Source organism: Mustela erminea, chromosome 15 (genome assembly GCF_009829155.1).
Source record: "Mustela erminea isolate mMusErm1 chromosome 15, mMusErm1.Pri, whole genome shotgun sequence".
Classification (NCBI taxonomy): Eukaryota; Metazoa; Chordata; class Mammalia; order Carnivora; family Mustelidae; genus Mustela; species Mustela erminea.
The window spans coordinates 1170069-1193311 of record NC_045628.1 but is presented as its reverse complement, the minus strand read 5'-3'; the positions used below and the strand labels follow the sequence as shown (position 1 = coordinate 1193311).

Sequence of the window (23243 nt, the reverse complement as noted above, 5' to 3'; positions counted from 1 at the left end):
TCCCGTGACAGCCCTGCCCGTTCACGGGGCATCTCCGGTGGGGTCTCAAACGAGCTCTGCCAAGGCCTCGTCCACAAACACACCACCCTCTGGTTGCCGGGGCCCTTCTGTGGCCCTGTCTCCGTCGGCCAGACCTGCAACTCTGTCCCGAGACCTGCCAGGGCTGTCCTGGCCCCACTGGGAGGCCCCTCAGAGAGCACCTCCAAAACCCACAAATCATTCCCACTTATGTGACGGCTCCTCAGCTCAAATGGTGTTTTAGTCCCAAATTAGCATTTTCCAGAGTGGTTTCTACGGAGGACTAAAGGGGAAGTGCTTTAAAGAAAATAAAAACAGGCTCCGAGGTCAAAAATCCTTGGGAGACAGAAGCGACCCCTGCTCTTCCGAAGTCCATATCATGCCGCTGTGCCGTCAGGGAAGAGCCCCTCAGCCCCTGCCCCGAGGGGGCCCGCGCTGCTGAAGACTCAGTGCTGGTTCTGCGCCCGGCCACCGCGCCCGCCGGCCCCTGTCCTGTCTGGCAGATGTGCCCTAAGAAAAGCCCAAGACGGGTCACTTCGGGGTCGGGGAGTGTGCAAACCGCCCCCCACCCCCCAAAAGAAGTTAATGGTGGTCACTATTTTGCTCTCTTGGCTTTGGACTGGCTGGAGTCCGCACAGGTGCACCGGCTTGGGGCAGGTAGGGGAAACCCGTGTGCAACACCCCGTCCCTTCTGGGAAACGGTCCCATAGAGATACATGCGTCCAATTTCCAATCTTACAGATTTTTAAACTAAGACTAAGCTGGTATCCTGCGAAGTTCTAGCCTTTACCACAGGTTCGTCTCTGCAGAGCCAGACTCCTAACCGCCCCTCCGGTCGGAAAGGGACCCGGGCGGGAATCGCCAACAGCTGATGGCAGGTGCCCCCCACCCTCCGCTCCGCCCCAAGGCTGCACGCGGGGCATTTCCCAGGTCTCATCCCCGGCACAGTTCACGCCCGGACGCGCCTCCCCGCCCGCAAACCTGACAGGCGACCTCGGTGTCTGCAGAGCATTCATTCCAGGAAGAACGGATACGTCGGAAAGATAACTGCTTTTAATTCTCTAAGTTTCACTTATGCAACATCATAAAGGCAGATTTATGTGACTTGATATGACGTTTTTACAAAAAACAGTTTCCCCCACATCTGGTCAGTAGTATATAAATATTTACAATGAAAAAATAGGCAAGGAGAAAGGAAATCTTCATTATTCAAGTCCGTTTCTTCCCAATGCTTATCAGAATCTGAAAATAAAATAGTTGGTTACCTTTCTAGTCATCCGTATTTACATACCACCTCGGCCGACAGATGGAGAAAAGGAGGCTCGCGGGCGTTCAGTTCATGCCCCCCCACTAAACTAGGTCTACACTAGTTTAGAAGTTATCTGAAGGAGTAAATTAAATATAAAAATGTAAACTTTGAAAGAAGATAGACTTTGAGAGAAGGATAAGCGTTCTTACAGAGGTTAATATTTTACACACTACAAACCAAAATAAAATGCTCTATATATTTTCTTAGTAGGGACATTCTGTTTCAATTTAATTAGATTATGTAACAAAAACTCCCTCTAAAGAGGAGGTTAAAAAAATAGCAATGACATCACCGTCTTAACTGATGAACATCCATTCGCTCTAATTTTCTCTAAAAGCAACTGTGAGTTTTTAGAAAGTGACAAATATAAATTATATCGCGAAGAGCTTCAGAAGCCTCAACCAAGTGCGGTGTCTCTCTACTATGACGACTTCAAAAAATAAACCTGAATAGTGCAAACCAGCATCGTAACTGGTGAGGTTACAAGTATATTCGCCTCGGCTGTAGGAAAACAGGATTTGACTCTACAGACGCCATCGAAAATACTGAAGGACACGTGGGCAGGAAAGGCGGACATGCCAGTGGCCTTGAGGATCTGAATGTGTCGGTCTCGGAATGCAGTGCCCAGCGCGTGCGGCTCCCTGTGAGGACAGGGAAGGGTTCACGCATGGGAGCCGCGCCGCCCTCGGGAACCCAGAGACACCCGGAGTCTCGGCTCTCGGGCTTCATAGTGCTCGTTGAAGTCCAGCCTGAAGCTAAGAAACCGAAGGCTTTCATCGGAGCTGGTCGTCAGCAACACCAGAAACTGCTGCACGATGCCCTGAGAAGGAGAAAGAGAAGAGCCGTTTCAGGAGGGCCTCCGCAGCACATGCCGCCGCAGCCTCATCTGGGCTGGTTTCCCCTTCCAGACCGCCGGACTTGCATAAACACGCCCCGCGGCAGGTGTCCCAAAGGGAAGACGGCTGCCCCAGGAACCCAGGTTCATCCAGCCAACGGCAGCCGCGTCCACAGACACGAATGCACAATCCGTAAGTTTTACCTAAAAGAACGTCCTTTTTGCCCTAAGTTCTATAAAAACAAGCAAAACAGCAAAGCTGCTGACGTTAAAAAAAAGAAAAAGGCCTGTTCTTTTTTTCAACGTAAAACCAGGGCTTTTCATCCTTCCTTCGAGCTGAAGAGCACCGGATCCCAGTGCCCTGCCGGAAGCAAAAGCGAGAACAAGAGAAACGATGCACCTCTAACCCGTAACCACAGGGTCCCCTGTTCCTTGCGGATGTGGGCTGAGTCACTGTCCTGAAGACCAGGCAGTGTGGCTAAGCCACCTCCTCCTCAGGGGGCTTGTAGAGACACGGGACATGACAGCAGTTCCCTCCAGCTCGCACACGACAAACACCGGCTGCTTCTCTGCAGGGCCGAGGCACTTCTGGGCACAAACCCCATCGTTGCCGGGCTCCTGAGTCACAGCCAGGGGGTGTGTGGCTGTCCAAAGTAGGGGGAAGCTTGTCTCCCTGCCTGCACACCTGGAAAAGGTCCCGTCTGCAGAGACGCTGCCACTGAAACACCACAACCCACGAGTCCTTCCAAACCCTAACGGCACCTCAGTCCCTCTCCGAGCTCCGGGGACACGGGTACGTGGCACTAGAGAACTCGCACCTGAGCGAGCACAGAGTGGGGTGCCATGGACACCCCCTTTGTCCTTCCGGGAAACCGACGGCTTCGGGACAGGCCCTAAGGAATGTGAGTGCTAAGCGTACAGGCAGTGGCTTCCTGTCAGGTGAAGATGCGTGACGCTCACTACGAGAAACTGGGGGGGGCGCGTCTGTGCTCAGGCCACGGCCTCTGCGTGGGACTGCCCGGGAGCCGTGCGTGGCGGCAGCTGCTGATCCCAGGCTGTTCAGCCACAGAGAAGTCAGAGAACAGAGAAGGACTTCATTTCTATTAAGGAAAAGATAGCTCAATGGCCATGACTGAGAAAGATAAAGACCGTAATTTGAGTAAAACTGGGATTACACAGATTAAGATTACTTTTCAAAAATGTATTAAGTTGCAGGGTGCATGGGGGGCTCAGTCGTTAAGCCTCTGCCTTCGGCTCGGGTTCTGATCTCAGGGTCCTGGGATCGAGCCCCGCATCGGGCTCCCTGCTCAGCGGGGAGTCTGCTCCCCCGTCTCCCTCTGCCCCTCCCCAGCACTCGTGTGCTCTCTGTCTCTCTCTCTCAAATAAATAAATCGAATCTTTAAAACAAATGTGTTGGGGCGCCTCAGTGGCTCAAGCCTCTGCCTTCAGCTCGGGTCATGATCTCAGGGTCCTGGGATCGAGCCCTGCATCGGGCTCTCTGCTCGGGCTTTCGGCAGGGAGCTGCTTCCCCCTCTCTCTCTGCCTGCCTCTTCTGCCTACTTCTGATCTCTGTCTGTCAAATAAAATAAATAAAATCTTCTAAAAAAAAAAAAAACTTATAAAACAAATGTGTCAAGTCTCTCAGGAGAATGCGTAACCACCCCCACCTCCGTCCGAAGTGAGCACAGGGACACACTTTCTGGGCTGCAGATCACCCCCTGCGGACGCACTACCACCTTCGCCAAGAGCGTGGAACTCACCGTCGCGCTCCCGCTCTAAGAAACGGGGACCCAGGTGGTGTCTACAACACGGGGTCTGGCAGCTCTTCCGTTACTGAGACACCCGTCCGGTGCTTCTGCCCTGAACAAAATCCCGTTGTTGCCAGCACTCAGGAAGCATTCTGACAAAGGTGCTGCGGTAGCTAACGCCAGAGGAAGGGCACCCGCGACAGGGGCCGCGCCCGCCCACGCCCCGCGACGCTGCAGACAGCCGCGGCAAGCGTGAGCACGCAGGAAGCAAACCGTAGGCCGTGGAACAGGGGCGCGGCTTCGTTCTAAACCCCGACCCACATGGAGACATCAGTGCCCAGAAACGTCATTTCTAAAGGTTTCAAGGCCGATGCTTGTCTAATTAGTTAGCAACAACCGAACATAAAAATTCTTCGTAAGACCTTCTCACCTGTATGTCCATCACCAAATCACGCCGGAAACAGCATCAGACCAAACCCACAACACAGAAACCCACAGCAGCGTGCGCTCTACCTGCTGCTCCCCCAGCCTCCGGGGTCGTGGGCCGTGTTAAACCCCCGTAGCCTCGCACGCTCGGCGACCCCGCAGCCGCTCCTGCACACCTGCGCGCCCTCCGGCCTCCCCCCGGGCTCCCACAGGGCCCTGCGGCCGCACGGCTCTGCCCGGCCCTGCAGGGCTGCCCCCCACCGCGGACACCACCAGACCCGGCCCGGGACAGCCCAGGATCCCTGGGAAGGTCACAGCCGAGCCCGAGCCCCGCTGTGGGTGGGGGCTGCGCGGACAGGACTCCTTTCTTCGTCCTGAGAGCGAGGCTGAGCGGGAGAAAAACGGCGTGAGGCGGGCCCCGTGCTGTCGCCGACACGCACCTGGTAGAAGTGGGTCAAAATCCGCAGCTGCGAGCACATCTTCGGGATCGATTCTCGGAACTCCTGAACCCTCTTGCTCTCCTCCTCCTCCTCCGCTGCGGTCACTCCCCACCGGCCCTGAAGGATCGGAAGGACCAGACGACATTACAATCTGGGCACAAGAAGCCGCCGGGGTAGGACTGGGCTGGAGGGAGGGAGCACGCGGGGAGACAGACGGCCGCCGTCCACGCCCTCCGGGCCGCTCCGCCCTTTCCCGAGAGTCTGCCGGCGCCGAACTGTGCTCTCACGCACTCTTTCCGGTTAGTAAGACCCCCAGAGATCCTCCGTGTCGACACAGGAGCACAGAGAACCCCGGCCTGGAGTGCCACACTGCAGAACACGGAACACTCCATCCTCCGTCGCAAGCTAACCAGGCTTTCGTTAGTGAAAGCGACGCCTGTGTCTCCCCATCATCGCCGACGGTCTCCAACAGAGCTGCCGCGTGAAAGCAGAACCAGACGGTTCCACGTACCGGAACCCCTTCACCCTTGACTTCGGTGGGAAAGCTTCTTGCCACTTCTCCAGGCACGGCTGATCTTCCTGTACTGGAGAGACGTCTACTTTGATTTTTAGGATGGTTCTTAACGAATGCGGAGTCTAAATGCCTTCTCGGCCTATACAGGAATCAGCACGGGATTCTTGTCTTTTTATCAGCAGAGTTATCTCGCCGCTGACACAAGGATAAAACTTTTACTTCTTTTACAGCTATTCCTTCTGGCACCCTCTGGAAGCTGAAGCCTTTTATCCTTCACGTGCAGATTCACAGCCCACCTCACGGTGCTCGCGCGTGTGCAAGGCAGGGTCGAGACGGCCGCCTAACACCATTTGCCAGTCTCCATTCCCCGCTGTTCTCAGCTGAGAACAAATGATCCAGAATGTGTAGGGCTCTTTCTGGATGTTTTTCTGCTCCGGACTGTCCTTGCTTGAGCCAACACCACTGTTCTCACTGCTCTAATTTTGGAAATCTTGAGGGTGTATGTATGCTCAACCACAAATGCAGACCATCTCGTTTATGCTGGTCCAAAATCCTCCTCTCTTCGAGCTGCGCCCTTGTATTTCCACATAAATTTTAGAATTATCATTTTCTACCCCTCCCCCCAAAAATTGCACCCTCAAAAAAACCCGAAACTGTTGGGGATTAGAATAGGGACTGCACTGAATCTGAGTTCCTGTGAACACAGTCTACGCTTCTGCCTCCCGAGGGGCCCTCTTGCCACCCCTGCGATGTGGTGTGAGGGGCCAGGGAGCACGCGTTTCGGGCTCCGTGTGCCACGTGATCTATGCCGCTACTCAGCGCTCCCTCACAGCATACGAGCCGCCACAGACAGCGTGGAAATCACGGGCACGGCTACTCCCGTCACACCCCGCCTCCGGAGACACATGGGAGGCCAGGCCCGGCCCGAGGACCGTCGGCCGCCAAGTCTGTTTCACAGTTTCCTTAACTGCGGCCTTACCCGTACTTCGGTAGACGTTAATGCTCTTTTAAAGGCATATTTTAAAATTTTATTTTGTTTGTGGCTGATAAAAATAAAAGTGATTTCTGCATAATGACCTTGATTTAAGCCACCTTGATAAAGTCACTTATTCTATTAATTCACCTAAAGATTATTTTAGATTTTCTATGTCCACAACCATGACTTTTGCCCCCACATCCCCAAAAAGAAAAAGAACGAAACTGCTCGATCGTGTGTGTGCACCTGCATTTCCTTGTCTCAGCTGCTAGCATGGGCGGGCCTCCACGGCCACAGCCTCCGCTGTGCTGAACGGGGAGACACGGGCCTGGGTCTCGTCCCAGGTCGGCACCATCAGCATGAGGTTTTGACTCGGGCCTTTTAAAGAAACCTTCCAGCAGACTCTCCTCAGTGTCCAATGAGCTCATCCATCGAGAGACTGCATGATTTTCTCCGGTGGTTTGTAAACGTGGAGACTTACAACATTTTCATCAGAACGATACATGAACTCTGTAATTATGGAACGAGCCAAAGCGTATCTGTAACGTCCCATATCCTTTGATACATCCCAACTCGGTGACATGGTCTTTGGGCTGCAAGACACAGACGGTGCAGAGCAGGAAGCAGCAAAGATCTGTCTCATAGATTTGACTGCAGAACCAGGTAACTACTTCACAAGATTAAATTCAATTTTGTTTTATGAGTTAAAAGCAAACTAAAACCATTTGCCTACTGAGCAGGGGCGTACCGTCCAGGGAGTCATAACCACGTCAAGTGCGCTAGACCCCGGATTCCGAGGTGCACAACTGTGCGCCCCACTGCCAGCCTGCTGGGGTCCGCCCGTGGGGACAGCTGTGCGCACGTCCGTGTGCCCTGGGGGAGGGGCTGTCAGACAGCAAGTGGCCGCCTGCTAACATTCAAAACCAGGATTTCCAGTGTAGAAGATGGAAAGGAAAATGAAGGAAAATGAAGTCCCTTTAAGCCTAAACTTGAATTAGAAACATCATTATGAACCTAAGAGGAAAGAGAAAAGGAAGCAGAGAACCATGGTGGGGACACCTTCAACAGCCCAAGGTCACGGATTCCACAAGGTCACTGACAGCAGCCGCAGTGCGAAGCTTTGGCTGCCATGTGTCCATGTGTGTCCGCCGGCCAGGTGACCAGGTGGCGCAGAGCCAGGGCCGGTCTGCAGAGCCACCAGCGCCCGTGGACGGCAGCAGCCACAGGCTTACTCACGGGATGCCGGGGCACGCTGCCGTCAGGTCACACAGGTTGACAGCGAGGGTGCCCGCCACGCCTGGAACAGTCACAGCCTCTCAGGACTCCAAACGCAGGCATGCGCACCATCTCCAGGACCATTTCAGCAGGGAAACTACCTGTGCTCGTGAGGACGCCGGCGACAAGCTCGTGATTGAAACGGAGAAGCCCCTGGTGGAAAAGCCGTACCTCGACCTCCCGCTGCTTCCTCTTCTCCTCAAACTGCAGTCGCCTCTGCAGCTCCCCCAGCGCAGCTCTGTATATGGTGTCCTGCGCGTTCTGAAGCTCAATGATCTGGTCAAACACGGCTCTGAGCTGGTTTAAAAGTGCCTGAGGACAGGAGACAGAGAGAGACTATAAACAAGCTGTCAGCTCGCGTTCTCCCAGCGCTCTCTGCGGCCCAGCGCTGCGCGCTGATCACCCTGCCAGCGGCCCCCCAAACCGCCGCGCGGCCCCAGACCGCGGAGCCGTCAGCGTCAGAAAGGACGTCCACGGGATTCACTGGCGCCACACACACCAAGACCAGCCACGGAGGATGTGAAAAAAGGGATCCGTAATATCATAAAGGACAAATTCAGCACCAAGTTTAAAATCCAGCGTCCAGCAGGAACGCGAGGACGGTGCGACACTGAAACGCGTCGCTGACGCCGGCCACCCGCGCTGCGCGGTGCCCCTCCCGGGCAGCTACCGTATGTCAGGCTTGCTTCCCCCCGTGCGGCACGGAAGAGGGCGAGAGAAAGGGCCCTGTAGCAGAGCTCACTGCGGTGAGTCAGCGCACATCCAGGCACACCGCAGACGCGCGCCAGCTGGAATGGCAAACTCCAAGACAGTTGTGAGCCGGCGGGGCTGGGGTCCCACGATGCGCAGCAAACGCGCAGAGACGTCCGGGAACGGACGAGGGCGCCCCACAGCCAACTGCAGGCTCGGCTCCACCCTCTGCCGGCTGCGACTTAAAAACCCACTAACAATTTGAGGAGAAAAGATAATTTCGAAATCACAGGAGAAAAAGTCACGTGTAAAGCGTAGCAGCCACTCACGACTGACACAAACGTCCAGGCGCGCCCGGACGACAAGGCCCCTCCTTGATCTAAGTCCTACGAGATCTCCCGGCAAACGCCAGAGCAAACGGAGAAAGGACGAACATCCTTTAATGTCGGGCATAAGCCGGGCCTACCGTGCTGCCGGGGGACCCCGCTAACACCCCGAGGCAAGGAAAGGCAGGAAACAGACTCCCGGAAAGAAACAAAACAGGCTTTCCTTGTAAAAACAGGATCTAGAGACAGATCTAGAAACCCCTGGGATGAAAAATATTGGATAAAAAAAATCAAAGTCATGAAATGAGTAACATTCCCCCAAACCAGCCCCATGCCACAACTACGGTGCTAAGAACCTAAAGAAGACCTGCAAGAGGTTACGGCAGAACGAGGACACGACCTCACCGAGAGGCGTAGAGAGCCAGGGAAACGGGAGGGCCCCGTGCTCACGGACGGGGGCAGCGCGGAAGCCGGGGCGGCAAGAACAGGCAGCACGGCTCACAGCGGGGGGACGGCACTATGGCCAGTGAGGACACGTGCAACACCCCCCGCAGCCGCGTCCAGGGGACGCGCTCCACCCGGCCCGGACATGTCCCCTTGAAGGGTCGGCCACACACGGCCACAAACGTCAGTAACTTGCAGCCTCTGAGGCTGGGGTTGGGCGGCCTAGGACTCAGGAGAACACCGGGCTCGCCACAAGGCTGCTGCTTCTTTTGAAGGGCCTGACCCGACAAGCAAAAGGCAAAACAAAAGACGGAGGTGCTCGAATATTTTGGTTTTTAATGAAGCCTTATTTCTTCCAATGTGCTTATTTATCGTAATCCAGGAGGAATGAGCATTTCTGGAGGAGTCGGCTCATCCACAAGCTGACTGCCTGGGCTCTGTCCGCCGTGGCTCGGGCGGGAGGACTAGAATGCGCGCGTTCGGGGCAGCAGCGGCGGACGGCGGGACGCGGCCTCCATGGCAAGGCACAGGTGGGACTCCCACCCATGCGCGCCGCACCTGCCCGCCGCGGCCGCCGCACGCCTGTCACGCAGCCTTGTGCTCCCAGTAAGGGAGACCCCAAACATACTTTGCTTCTGTCCAGAACGGCGGTCTGAGGGGCGGCTTTGGGAGTGATGATCCAGCCCTCAGTGCCGTGACACCCTCCGCGCTCACGGGGACTCGGGGCGCCCCAGGACGCCCCGCACGTAAGCATCCACGACCACCAGAAAACAGTGCCACAGGCGAAAATGCTTCTCCCTGGATTCTGTTCCCAGCACTGGAAATCTTCCAGAGGCAAGAGGTGCGCCTGTTCCGTCCAGAACAGTCACACGCGCACGTGGCGGAACGCCGGCGTGGCCAGCCGCCGACACCCCTCACGGCCCACACGCAGGCCCACGCCGGTGCGGCCGTGATCCTCGCACATGGCCCGGTCCCCCGAAAAGCTTAGACTCTAACAACACTCATCTCTGTAAAACGCGACCCGTGGCTCCGAAGCCTCTCGGAACAGAGGTAGCGACCGCTTCCACGTCCCTCACTACAGTGACAGGCTTCTGTGAATCACAGCATTTACCTCTCGCAGCTGTCACACCTCTTCCCACGTGACAGCGCTGTGCCGTCCCTCTGCTCCCTGTGAGCGCCTCCAGCGCGGGCGCCACCCGCCGGACGGCTCACCGAGACTGCTGCTCAGCGGACACAGATGAGGCTCGCTCCCTGCGGCCAAGCTCAAAAGCCGTGGGGACGCATTTCTTGAATTATTAGTTACATCCAAAGTGTTTCAAATTACTTGTGTGCCACTGTTTCCATACATTTCTGAAAGCTTTCTACATTGAAGCACCTTTGAGCAACTGTTTTGCACAGACGAGCGACAGGTGCGGCCGTAAAATCGGGCAACAGACAGCGCTTCCCAGCCGCGGCTGCAGAGACAGCGCGTTTCCCTCGAGGAGGGCGCAGGAAGAAGCAGAGGCAGCCCTCCGCGAGCTGGAAATCTCTGTGAAGTCACACATTTCATCTCTAAAATGCACACAAAATTTTGGCTCTTACATCACAGTATCTTCGTTTCAACAGAAAACAATGTGCTCGCTGCGTCCCCAGACGTGGGAATGAAGTCAGAACTCCCGAGGCTCGGCCGCACGGAGCAGCAACATCCGGAACAGGGGTCTACGGGGTAGCGATGCTAGAGGCCAAGCTGGGACCGAGGACCCTACAGTTTTCTAGACAAACAGCCGATCCTGTGACCCCTGCAGCCAGACACACCCTTAACCGAGGCGAACACAGAGAAGACCCTGGTCCCTGGAGAAGACAGCAAAGGGACAGTCCGGAGCGCTCTGTGCGTGCTCACGCCGTCTGCCTCCTGAACTCACAGACGGGCGCCGTGTGCTGTGGCTTCGCACCGGCCGCCCGGCTCGCTCCGTGCATGACACGACACCAGCCAGGGGGTCGTCTCTGTCCTCTGAGCCTCACGGATAACACCACTGTCACACTGAGCGAACGGACGGATGCAGTTACCTGCTCCGCCCTCCTATACCCACTTCAGAGCATGTTCTGGCTCTAATTCTGCTCGGAAACAGCCCACCCAGAACGTCAAGCGATTACAAAACAGCGCTCGTTACTACTAACGTGGGCTTTGGGTGATTTCTAAGATGTCCCGGGGGACAGGAGCCCAAGAGGAGAAGACTCTCACTGCTCCCGCTTCCCAGCAGCCCCCAGGGCTTACTCTGGAGTCGGCGTCCAGCAGACAGCGGGAGATGATGGTGTCCAGGAAGCCCTCGTGCGCCGCAATGATGTGGTCCAAGTCTTGGGCCTGCTGCACTTTGTTCCAGAGCTCATCCCAGGAACATTCCAGCACCTAGGAGACACAACCGCGACACTCAGGGATAAGGTGTGTCTTCCCCGTCCTGCATCCCCGACAACGTACGCCACACAAAGACACGACGTGTTTCAACTGGCAGGAGGGGCGCCGGGTACCTCGAACGTGATGTAGTACTGCATCTGGTGGATGAAATGGACCATCTCGGACGCCAGAATGTGGCAGTGGTGCAGCACCCCGGAGAACTCTGCAAGCAGGCCGAAGAGCCGTGTCAGACGCCGCGGGCACACGTCAGCCCCGCATGGCTGTGCGCGCCCTCTCAAAACCCCCGCCTCCAGCCTCCACGGTCGGCGCCTCCGCACAGGGAGCGGTCCTTCCATGGCCGGTCTCGGGCCCTCTGAGCTACGCAAGGGCTTAGCTGTCTCGTCAGATGTGCTACTCCACATAACAGAAGGACCCGATAAGGGACGGCATAAAATACAGTAACTGCATCTGAAAATTAGGCACATTTCACTGTGCGAGCCTATATACTCAGCTCTGCAGCTCTTTCACTACACGCCTGCCGCTGTGCAAGACCTCACGACTCCCAGCGATCTGGAGACAAAAGTGACCTTTCCTTGAGGGCCCGAAAGGGCCCTCGTCCCCTGAGAGAGACATGACCCAGGAGGGAGATGGGCCTGAGCCCTGACTCTGTTCCCATTCTTTGAAAGATTACAAAACCACTGAAAGGCTCAGAGGTCACCACAGATAGCCATTCTCTGTTCATGCTTTTAATTTTTTGATCAAAGACTCTGCCAGAGTGCGAGGGGACGACACCACGCCGAGGAGGGCTCAGGCAGATGGGCCAGTGTGGGTCAGACTGGGCATATGTTTGTTTCCAGCCCAAATGCCTTTAACTAGCTCCGCGGGCAAATGACTGCCGCATGCATTTCTCCGAGAGCCTCCCTCGGCCCCCCTAAGTGTGACGAGGAAGTGAAACAAACACAGGACAGAGAGAGCTGTGGGACAGAGACTTTAAAAACGTCCGCAGTGCCCCGTGGGGACTCTGCTGGCTGGGCCGGCATCGGGCCGTCACAGCTGCAGCAGGCTACCTCAGGGGACGAGCGTGCGCTCCAAACCCCCCGACGTCCCCACCGTCGGGAACCCTGGTGTCCCTGGGCGGCGTCAATACTCCCATGAAGGACAGTCATCTGCGCGCCCAGAACGAAGGGTGCGTGCGCTCTTCCTGTGGGCACTGCCCGAGCGGCCGACGGGGCTCCCTGACACCCAAGCCCACTCACCCAAACTGCTTTCGGCATAAAAGAGCGTCACAAAATGCTGTTTTACGGGGGAGTCGCCTGCGTCATGGCATCAGGAAGCTTCTAAAAGCAAACGAGTGCCACGTACACCACCACTTGGGGCTTCACCCCAGAGCCGGAGCGGCAGGGACAGCGCCACCTCTCCCCGGAAGGCCGGGCAATGGCACCTGGAGAGACCGCGTGTACTTACCAGCACACGCAGTGGCCTGTACAAGCCACACCCGTGAGGACCCCGGGTCCTACAGAAACCCAACGCCCCGCCGCTGGGCTGGCTTCAGGGCAGACTGCCGCACACAAACCAGAATAGTCAGGGCGGGCGTGAGGTCCATCTGCAACTCCGTGCTGCCCTCTACGGGCTGCTGCGAGAACGTCGCGGCCGACGGAGACACCGCAGGCTCCGGGGAGACCGGACGGCGCTGCACCTCACGGGGAGGCACCCGCGCGTCTGGAGATGCACCTTCAACAGCGCCGGCTTTGTTAAAAGTTGTAAAAAGCTTGTGTTTTTTTTTGTTTTTGTTTTAAGTACCCTAAAGCAGTTTCTTCACAATTCAAGCTGTATGTGTAACTGAGGCTACAATACTTAAAACCGACTCGACCGAGTCACCTATCTGATTTACTTCTCAAGGTGAAGGGCTGGAAGTTGCCAAGCAGCAGGATTTCTCGGACCCCCGTCACCACGAGGGCCCCGCAAACGCCACCCGCTGTCCTCTGCACAGCCAGGCAGCCAGCAGGGACGCCAGCGAGGCGCCTCCCACCCCCACCCCAGGCCACACTGGTCGGAGCCCTACACAGACCCAGGATCCAAGACCCCAGGAAGTGAGCGCTGCGGCCACGACCCTGCCCCCAGATGAGGGAACCGGGGCAGAAGACAAGGAAATGGGCTCCTGGCCACAGCGTGGTGCTGGCAGACGGCGGGCCTGCCTAGGCAGTGCCACTCAGCGTCTGCGCTGACCATGAACCAGACAGTTCACGGTCCGGCACAGGGAACTCCTTATAAAGGTCTAATCACCGAGGAGCCTCCTCCATGTATGCAAACTTGATACACACAGGGAGATACTTTAAAGAGAAAAACGTCTACTCATTTTTTAAGTTATCATTTCTGCAATCCAGAACACTGTCCATCGTACGATGAACATTATTATTATATTAATCAAGAAAGAAAAAGAGCTGCCAATTACACAGGCAGAGCGCGGCAGCACCCCTGTGCCGTGCGTCCCTACAAGGGCCTGACCACCCCTCCCACCGCCACCATGCTCACTTTTATTCCGAAGAGGACCGGAAAAGAGATCATTGTCATGGCACTTCTCTGGGGAGGGGCCCCCACTCACTCCCCTGCGCGCCGCCCCGTACACAGAGGGTGAGAAAGAACAGAAGCTCAGTGAACCGTGTCTGTCTACTTCATTCCGTTAGCCGTCAGGTGAAATACAGATTTAGCCGCCACTAACGGCGGTACTTTTTAGATTGACTGAATCCAACAACAAAAACAACAAAACTCCATACCACTGGAACCCAAATCTTTAAACGATTTTTCTAACCTTTTCTGTCTAGCTGAAAGACAGAGCTACAGAAACGGGCATCAGCATCGCGGTAGACAGCGATCAGAAACTCCTGTACCAAACACGTCATTTTCCAGTGAAACTACTTATTCCAAAAAAGTTATTTTGACAAACATTACTGCAATGATACCTGGGTACTAATGACACCACGCGTGGGCACGCCCGCTATCCACCCCGTCCAGGAGGGAAGAACTCCGGAAGTGGTTTCCAGAAGCACTTTATATGATCGCTCTGTGTTTTTGCCTCAGACTTACACTTGGCAGATGATTCTCAATTTTCTGTATTAACAAGACCTAACGAAGCAGCTGACTGATTTCAGCTCATTAAGTAGCCTGGACACTAACAACTTTGAAACACTCCTTATAAGTGGAAGAATGAACATCACACCCCAACAGAAACAGGAGCAAGAAACCAGTTTCCTGAAAAATAAGACACAAATGACAAAAGAAAGCATTTACAATCAACATTTAAAATGCATTAAAAACATTAAAACAAAGGGACAATCTGCTTGAAGGCAGCACCTAGCTTTCAGCTTCCGCTGATCAATAGCAACACAGCCACCTGCCAGGCAGAGGGCTGGGCCCGGGGGCCGCGCCCTGAACCAGCACCTCGTCCCTGAAGTCATCTGTCCCCGAAGTCATCTGACGGCGCACACTCGGAGCTGAAATCCCAGCACCAGCTTCACAAACATAAAGTAAAATGAGAATCCCTACCTGCCTGCCCAGCTGTTCCGTCCCTAACCATCTAAGGAACCATTCTGATGCAAACAGACGGATCCTTACAAAAAACGCTTATCCGGTCAGCTACATTCATGGGAAAAAAGAAAACCCACGCAACCGAAGAGACAGGACAGGATGGTACAAACACACAGGCAGGAGCCAACACTCTGCTGCTGCAGATTCCAGGGGAGGTCTCAGCGACAAGGAGAGGGTCCATGACAGAAGCTAACACAGAGCTCTCCCTGGCGGCACGACGTTCCACTGGCGTGATTAACGCCACGCGGGGTCAAGTCCACTTCTCCCACATGCAGAAAACCGATCAGACGTCTGTGACCCTCACGTCGAAAGCAGAGCTTGCCGAGTCCTCAGTGCAAGAGTGAGGTCCCGCAGACCCGGGTGAGGGGACGGTGAGATCAGACGCGGGTCACTGCCAGCTAACAGCAGGACCTGCTACGGAGCCCGGGCTGCCCAGACGCCTCCTGCGAAGGCACAGCAGCACGGGGACAGAGCGGATGCACTGCTGGAGCCCGTCCGCATTCAGGCAGGAAGGGGACACGGGCACCACTCACACCGCAGCACCAACGCCCTCCAGGGAGACCGCAAGGCCAGCCACAATGGCCACCCAGCAGACACAGCAAGTGACCCTGAGCATGATGTGGCAAAGGGGGACAGGCGCAGAGCCAGGAGACTGCAAGGCCCTCTGAGCGACAGATGCCCCTCCTAACCTTCCCACACAGAGCAGCCCCTCCGCCAGGAAGCCCACATGCACTAGAGACACTCGAAGGCAGTAGCTCCTCTCCACGAGCATTATGGTAGTTAAAAGAAAACGTTCCCTCTCACTTTCTTTACAGCCGTGTCAGAGGGTCCTTATTACCAGTTTTCTAAGAAGTGAGTCCAGAGGAAGCCAGGCCGGGAGCATAAGGGCATCCTGATCCCCAGGAAAAGACCAGCTGTGAACACAGAAGGCGTGGGACGGCCAACACAAACTGCCCGTCGGGTCGACATACCGGCCCCTGGCTTCTGGGGTGTCATTATTCTGCAACTCTGGGAGCTGCTCAAGGATCAGCCTTGACCTAGTACACGTGGAGGGATCGCGCCTGCCTGTCGTCCAACAATGGCTCCTTTCTCAGTAATCACTTTCCCCGAAGGATTAAGAATCTATCACTGCTGTTTCTCTTGAAAGACACACTGCTGAAACACCTTCTCAAAGGTTTTGAACAGATAATTGAACGTATTCAGTACTTACACCGTAAAGTAAGCCTGGCTACCTGACATGAGAATGTTCCTAACAGCTTGTAATTATAAAACAGTATGACCAAATGCTTCCGTGTCCTGGTTTACGAACCAAAACAAACATTCAGGCAATTTCCAAACAGACTAATCAACACACTAAGTGAATTTTAAATGAACCATTCATTCATTAAACAGCTTTCTCTCCTTAAAAATCAATTAATAAATCCCTATGTGAACACTAGAGTGCAAACGCACGGAGCTCTTAGAGAGACCTCGTGGTCTGGAACAACCTAACGTGACGCAGTTTTCTTCCCGATCTGCGCAGAAACCCAGGTCCGCAGTGTTACAGCCTTCCCACAGACAGCACGCCCGCAAGCACGCAGACGTCACTTCTCAGCCAGGGGACGGCACTGGCTGTCCCTGCGGGTGCGGCGGCCGCCCGGGGCGGGCTTACCGGGCATGTTTCTCAGGAGCTTGGCGTTGCACATGTGGCCCTTCCGAATGTCGGTCAGGATGTACTCCATCCGCTTGGCCCTCCACAGGAAGTTAAACACCCGCAGGTAGTGGCTCATACACTCGCGCGTAAACACCTGGAAAGAAGAGCACGACACAGGCGGGTAGTCCTCTGCGACGGGACAGCCTCCCAGGACAGCGCTCGAGCTTTCTTCATCTTTTTTTTAACGCAAAAAAAGCCAAGGAACACACAATCAAGTCTCACAAATGCTAAGTAGCATGTGAGCAACTAACACGTCCTAGGAAGTCCCGTGACACTGAACCGCAGCGATCGGGGACACGCTGAGCAGCGCGTCACTCTCACGTCGATGCCACAAACTGAGCAAGAGAGGCCTGGGCTTACGCGGCTGGTGACCGGTATGTTGGGACCTTTACACCCAGCCTAACCCTTAGTGGAACACGCAGACTCTTACTCCGGCTCCAGCTCCGCAGCAGCTTCCTGGGCCCAACCTCCCCAGGGAGATGTGAGGGGATGAATCTGGGGGAGGCAGGGCCGGGAAGGACCCCCAGGCCGGGAAGGGGCTGCGGGTGGTCTTCCAGGAGGTCCAGCTTACTCTTGAAGCCACTTCACCGCAACCGGCCCACTGGGTCCCACCCTGGGAAGATGCGCCCTGGGGCAGGGGTGGGAGGAGGCCTTCCTTCCACTCCCACCTCCCTCCCATGGGGGCCGGTTAAATACGCATGTCAGGTGACCCACAAAGAATCTTCTACAGTCGGTCTGTCCCTGCAAACGCGGCTCCGACACTACTGTGTATGTGTGCACACAGGTGGGGCGTGCGTTCGCCCTTTCCTGGATGCCTCTTGTGTGTCCCCAGCGCTCCCCCCGCAGCACAAACCGGAAACAGGCCATCTAAGCGGGACCTCTGCCGCCAGCAGTGCTGGGTTGGGGGCGTTCCCCCACATCACCCTCTTGCAGCCCCTATACCCCAGCAAACCCACACTCTCCTCCAGCCCAGTCCCCGCCTGCCCCTCAAGGACGAAGGCCACACGCCCTTCCTGGCCCCTTCTCGAGACAGGACACTTCTCACTGACCCTTGCAATCGGAGCACTTCGCCGTACACTGCTGGACTGGCTTCCCACCAGGTGTGTTCTCGGCACTGCCCACATGTAGTCCTTATAAGGACTGCCTGTCTGTCTCCTGCAGCGCCTTCTGTGCCAGCATTCGGCAGGTGCCCGTCTAAAGGGGAGTGCTTAGGGACTGCTTTGCAGGACTCTGAAATCAGCCCTGAAGGGAGGGCACCATCTATTATTCTGCGGTGCTGCCCGCACCACCGCTCACGCCATCACAGAGGTGACGGTGATGGCATCAAACAACTTTACTACTGCATTAAAGAAATGTGGGGGCGCCTGGGGGGCTCAGTGCATCAAAGCCTCTGCTTCGGCTCAGGTCATGATCTCCGGGTCCTGGGATCGAGCCCTGCATCGGGGAGCCTGTTTCCCTTCCTCTCTCTCTGGCTGCCTCTCTGCCTACTTGTGATCTTTCTCTGTCAAATAAATAAATAAAATCTTAAAAAAAAAAAAAAAGATTTTAAAAAATAAAAAAAGAAATGTGCCATAGGGACGCCATCTGGAGGCTCCTGTAAGCGCCGGCCCGAGAGCACACACCACGGGACCCGCTTCACAAACACCCGGTCTCATCACGATCCTTTCAACTCGGCAGCTGCTCCAGGGAGAACAGGTCTCCACTGCATGGACACGGGGACACCCTTCACCTTTAGTTTTACTGCACACCTGGGCTTTCAGTTCACTGTCCGTGTAGAATAAAGTTCAGAAAAATATTAAATGAGCTTCTGACACCTTACCGCAATGCCCCGGAGATCCATGACCAACCCATGGACTTTATCCTACTCAGCACCCGAGCGAGATCAGAGATAACCCCTCCCTGTCCTTCTTCACAGAGTTAGCAAGAAGCGACAACCACACTGAGCTACAGCAGGTAAAATTAGGTGACTAATGTAGGAGACGTTCTCATCGTAATTAAATGCTCTACAAATGATAATCTCAGTTAATGAGAACATAAAAGGAATAGAGATAATACAATAAATTTAACATGGAAAAAGCAGACAATCCATTTTCTTCCAAAATTTGACTTTAAAAAGTGTACCTTTCAATAAAATATTCCAAGTACTGGAAAATATAACAAGCCAGGACACAGTTAACCCAGGATGGGAACAGCAAAGGCCAGAGGTGCAAGACGTCCCGCCCCGCAATGTCCCCGGCACACCCTGCTGATGCGTCCCAAGGCCCTGCTCCCCCTCTCCGAGGAGCCGCCCAGGCGTGCCCTCCCCCCGCTGGCGCTGGCATGGAAGTCAACACCTGTTAGCCACAGCTAGAGAGCCATTCCAAATGTGTTCTTTAAACAAATCTGAAATTCAAACTTTTGACTGTTTCGACTAGAGCTTTCAAAAATCTAGACTTTAAAAAACAGACCGCATAAGCGAGTGTTCGCACAAGCTGTGCCGCACCTAACTGTGCACCCTCAGTGAAGCCTGCGGTTACGCCCAGAACCCAGCAGCTCTGTCTGTGGGCCGCGCTCAATTCACTATAACTCGAGGCACTCGTCCTTCGAAATAAGATACGGTGTCTTTACTGTGGCGTCTTTCACGCCAGAAACAGTACAGAAACGTACTCAAAAACTAGGCAATATGAAAGTTTCTGACTTCAATGATAACGCACAGAACACACTTTTTTAAGTAGGCCCCATGCCTAGTGGGAAGCCTAATGGAGAGCTGGGACTCGGGACCCGGAGAGCACAACCCGAGCGGGACACTAACAGACTGAGCCAGCCAGGAGCCCTAGAACAGAGCATTTTAAGGAATAAGAATTTAAAACCATTTAGGACGGAAGTCAAAGGAATCTGACTATGACAAAAAAATTAAACCTGACAGCAGTTACACGTTTACGATACAGAGGCTTCAACCTGGTAACGTTTCAACACTGGGGAGGCGCGTGAGCAACCGGTGCTCCCGGCCCGCGGCAGCCGCGCCAGCACCCCGCAGGGCGCACCTGGAGTGCCGGGACAGGACAGCCCTGGGGGAGCCCGGCGGGGCTGGCACTCACCCCTGGAGAAATTTTAAAGCCAAATTATATTACTTCTTCGTGGAGTCTTTTCCCCGGTAAAAGAAACGCTGGTCCTCCTCCGACACTCCCGCTGTGGAAGGACTGGAGTGGGTGCAGAGAAGCGTCCCGGGGAAGGAGGCTTCGCTTGGGTCCGAACAGAAGCGCGAGCGCTGAGGGGCCGGGCTCGCCGCGGACACACGCTGACGGCCGGTCTCCCCACGCCCCGCGACGGCGCTTCTGTTAAGTGCGGCAAACGCACCCCATACAACGGTACCGCGATTTCCTGTTGGTTTAAGCGACGTTTTATCCCAGAGTACAACCGGGACTCCCCTGAAACACACGCTGGCCTCTGAATGACTCGCTACCATCCAAGAGCAGCGGAGCATCACCGGCGATGCACTTAGTAAGTCCTCGCTAAAACCTAAGATGTTAAAAATGGTATTTTTAAGAATTCTTAAAATTACAGATCATTTCAGCGCTCATTAATGACCAGCTAAAAGACACACGCGAGTCTCGCTTGTTTTCACTCAGTGGGTCTATCCCAGAGGTCAGTGCCAGCTTTCTCTAGAAGCTCCCGGAGAAGACAGCTGGTCGCAAACAAGCGATGGCCAGCAGCGGGAGGGGCTGTGGCCGCTGTCCCGTCACTCAGCACGGCCTTACCGTTGCGATGGGCCCATCGACGTGGTAGTCCAGGCTGAACACGTCCCATCCGGTGTCACCTGGCGAGACCTGGGGACAAACACAAACGCTGCAGGCTTTCCCGCCAGCACTCCGCCTACTGCCAGGGGACAGGTCCGGGCCTCGGAGAAACGACAGTAAAATCAAGCCCAATTTTTGCAAAAGGGCCCGCAGTTGAGTGTCAGCGACATGAGAACTGCACCCTTCTGTGCACTCCTGAGCCTTCGGTACGGGAACCCCAGCCACCCAGGAGACACTCCGCAGACACCGCGCAATGAAGGGCGTGGTTCTGCAGAAGCACCATAAAATCCGTTTAGAATTACTCACCACGCTCTGGTGACAGAAACTCACTGCCTTCTATGTCCCAAATCCTTTAAAAGTCCACATTTTAAAAACCCAGTAGTCCCTGCTAGTGGACCTTCATCAGAGCCAACAGAGTATGATGCTTCTCAGACTCATTCCCTAAAGACAGGGCATCCTCGGGCAAACTGAAATTCAACACACCGAGGTCCGCTGTGTTACTACTTTGCTCCTAAGCGTCATCATCACGTCTCATTCCTGTGGCTCCTGCCACGTTACCAGAAACAGGAGTTACTCCACCACGAGGGGACAGGCGTCCCGGGAGCACTGCAGGCTCTGGGCCCGTCCCGCTCGCCCGTCTGAGCACAGGCCAAGCAGGCAGCGCCCCCTGCCCACAGGCTAGACCACCAGCCCTAGAGCAGGGCACTCCCTGCCACACAGGCCTGAAGCCACAGTACCTCGAGCAGCCTCACGTCCAGCCTCTTGAGGATCTCGGGGCTGTCAAACTGGGCGTTGGTGGCTCTGACGGCTGTTTCAAGAATTCCAGTCAAGTTGTGTTGATACAAAGTTGTAGCTGGACGGACAAGTTCCGGTCTAACAGATTTTTTAAAAATAAAAGAAAATGTTACTTGAATCCTTAATGAGCTTCATAAAAACTCAAAATCAATAAAAGAGTTCAAAATTATAAAAACTAAAAAGACAAAAGAAACCACTACAACCTGGGAACAAAAGTTTCACAGAATTAGGGACACCTGGAGTCAGTCGGCTGAGCTCCTGCCTTCAGCTCGGGTCATGATCCCAGGGTCCTGGGATCGAGCCCCGCATCGGGCTCTCTGCTCAGCGGGGAGCCTGCTTCCCCCTCTCTCTCTCTCTCTCTGCCTGCCTCTCTGCCTACTTGTGATCTCTTTCAAATAAAGAAACAAAATCTTTAAAAAAAAAAAAAAAAGAAGAAACAGTATGTTTTTAGGACTCATTTCAAACAGGAGCCAACTGTGACCCCACTGCATGCCCTGCAGACACTGGACAGTTGGCGCCACAGCACGCCCCAGGCCCGCGGGCTCCTCCGTGAACGAGGCACAGAATGAGCACAAAAAAAGGGACTTCAGCGTGACAGTCTCTTCGATGGCACCTCACCAGTACGCTCTACAAGAATTCAGCAAGTCTCCCTGTGACGCCCTCTGCTCTTCCCGACTGCGCCCCTGCTGGCGGGCCGAGACGCTTACTTGAGAAGGTCCATCAGGTGTCGTATGAAGTCGCCCTGTCCAAGCAGCAGGTACCGCCTCACGGCCTGCATGTGGTCCAGCAGGCTGTACCTCTTGTTCAGGACGTCCAACAGGTACTTGCTGGTCTCAAAGTAGGCCGCGTCAATTTTCCCCCGAAACGCGTTCTCCAAATCTGTGAACAAATCTGTAGCTATAAAGAACAAGAGGAGAAGTACACAGATGTACGTGATTTGTATTTCAATAAACATAAAATGAAAGGCCCCCACCTACAGAAGCCATTGCCAAAACCCCCAAATGGCCTTGAGGGCAGACCCGGCGGGATGCGTGCCCAGGAAGGCGAGCGAGCCCCCAGTCCCAGGCCGTGACCTGGGAAGGGGCCCTGATAGCAGGCTGGCGCGTGCAGACCTCCGGGGCAAGTCAGGGTAACAAACCCGAAACCGCCCCCACCTCAGCAGTGAGCCGTGCGGTGCAGGGCGGGCACGACTCAAGGGTCCACACGCGCCCAAGGGGCGCCCTGGGAAGTGGTCACGGGACGGCCCGTGTGAGGACGGGCCATGCGAACGGCGAGCCTGGCTATCAGGTCAGGTCGCCACGGCAGCCGCATCGGCAGATTTCTGGGGGGACGCGGAGTAAGAGCAGACTGTCACCAGCAAGGAGACCTAACTCTCAGCAGTAGCATAACAAACAAACGTTTCCAGTTTTACCCTGAGCAGAAACGGCACAGGGAGAAGACACACGTGCGGAGCAGCTTGCTCGGGGTCAGACAAGACGAAAGGCCTCAGCAGCGCACGGTCTTCCCCTCGAGCCGCTCCCAAGCCTCAGGAGCCTTCGGGACTATTTTCTGTTTGCTGCTCAGAATAACAGTCCAGTAAGAAAGACCTGCTTTGATCACTGCTGTTCAGACCACACGTCACTGTGGGGTGGCGTCCAATGACACAGTAACGTGCGGACACAACTCGTGAGCGGAACCGCAGCCACGTCTTAAGGGGTGGTGGGGAGTGGGCTGTGTACTTCTGCTCGTCTGTATCGTTTAAAAATGTAAATGTTACCCCAGAAATGCTTTCAGGGTTAGGTTAGGGCTGGAGGGGACAGCGGCACAGCAGCGTCCCTGCGGCCCAGTGGCACCCAATCCCCTGCGGCCCCCGCACGTGAGCACGGCCCCACGCCCTGTGCCCGAACCGGCCGTCTTCTCTAGGCACTAGAGCACTCGACACCTGTCCGCACCATTCTCCTGGCTCTTCCTCCTTGTTCTACCTCTCAAACACGGCATCTCTGGAAAGTCTGTACTCGGACCACAGCTCTCTCTGTTCTAAGA

The 23243-nt window shown here is 55.2% G+C and overlaps 1 protein-coding gene across 2 annotated transcripts in view; it reads right to left on the bottom strand.

The window, feature by feature from the left end:
* Positions 1-1049: 1049 nt before the first annotated feature.
* TUBGCP3 (tubulin gamma complex associated protein 3) overlaps positions 1050-23243 on the bottom strand; it is a 64906-nt gene continuing 42712 nt past the window's right edge. Inside the window, exons 14-22 of one of the 2 annotated variants that reach the window (XM_032314475.1) lie at positions 21929-22118; positions 21164-21299; positions 20388-20456; positions 16609-16744; positions 11507-11595; positions 11256-11387; positions 7713-7853; positions 4777-4893; positions 1050-2147 (exon numbers count right to left, since the gene is read on the bottom strand). In XM_032314475.1, the coding sequence (XP_032170366.1) occupies positions 1989-2147; positions 4777-4893; positions 7713-7853; positions 11256-11387; positions 11507-11595; positions 16609-16744; positions 20388-20456; positions 21164-21299; positions 21929-22118 (1169 nt within the window). In that variant the 3' untranslated portion in view covers positions 1050-1988. Of the gene's footprint in view, positions 2148-4776; positions 4894-7712; positions 7854-11255; positions 11388-11506; positions 11596-16608; positions 16745-20387; positions 20457-21163; positions 21300-21928; positions 22119-23243 lie in introns of those variants that run through there. The other variant, XM_032314476.1, reaches the window with a different exon arrangement.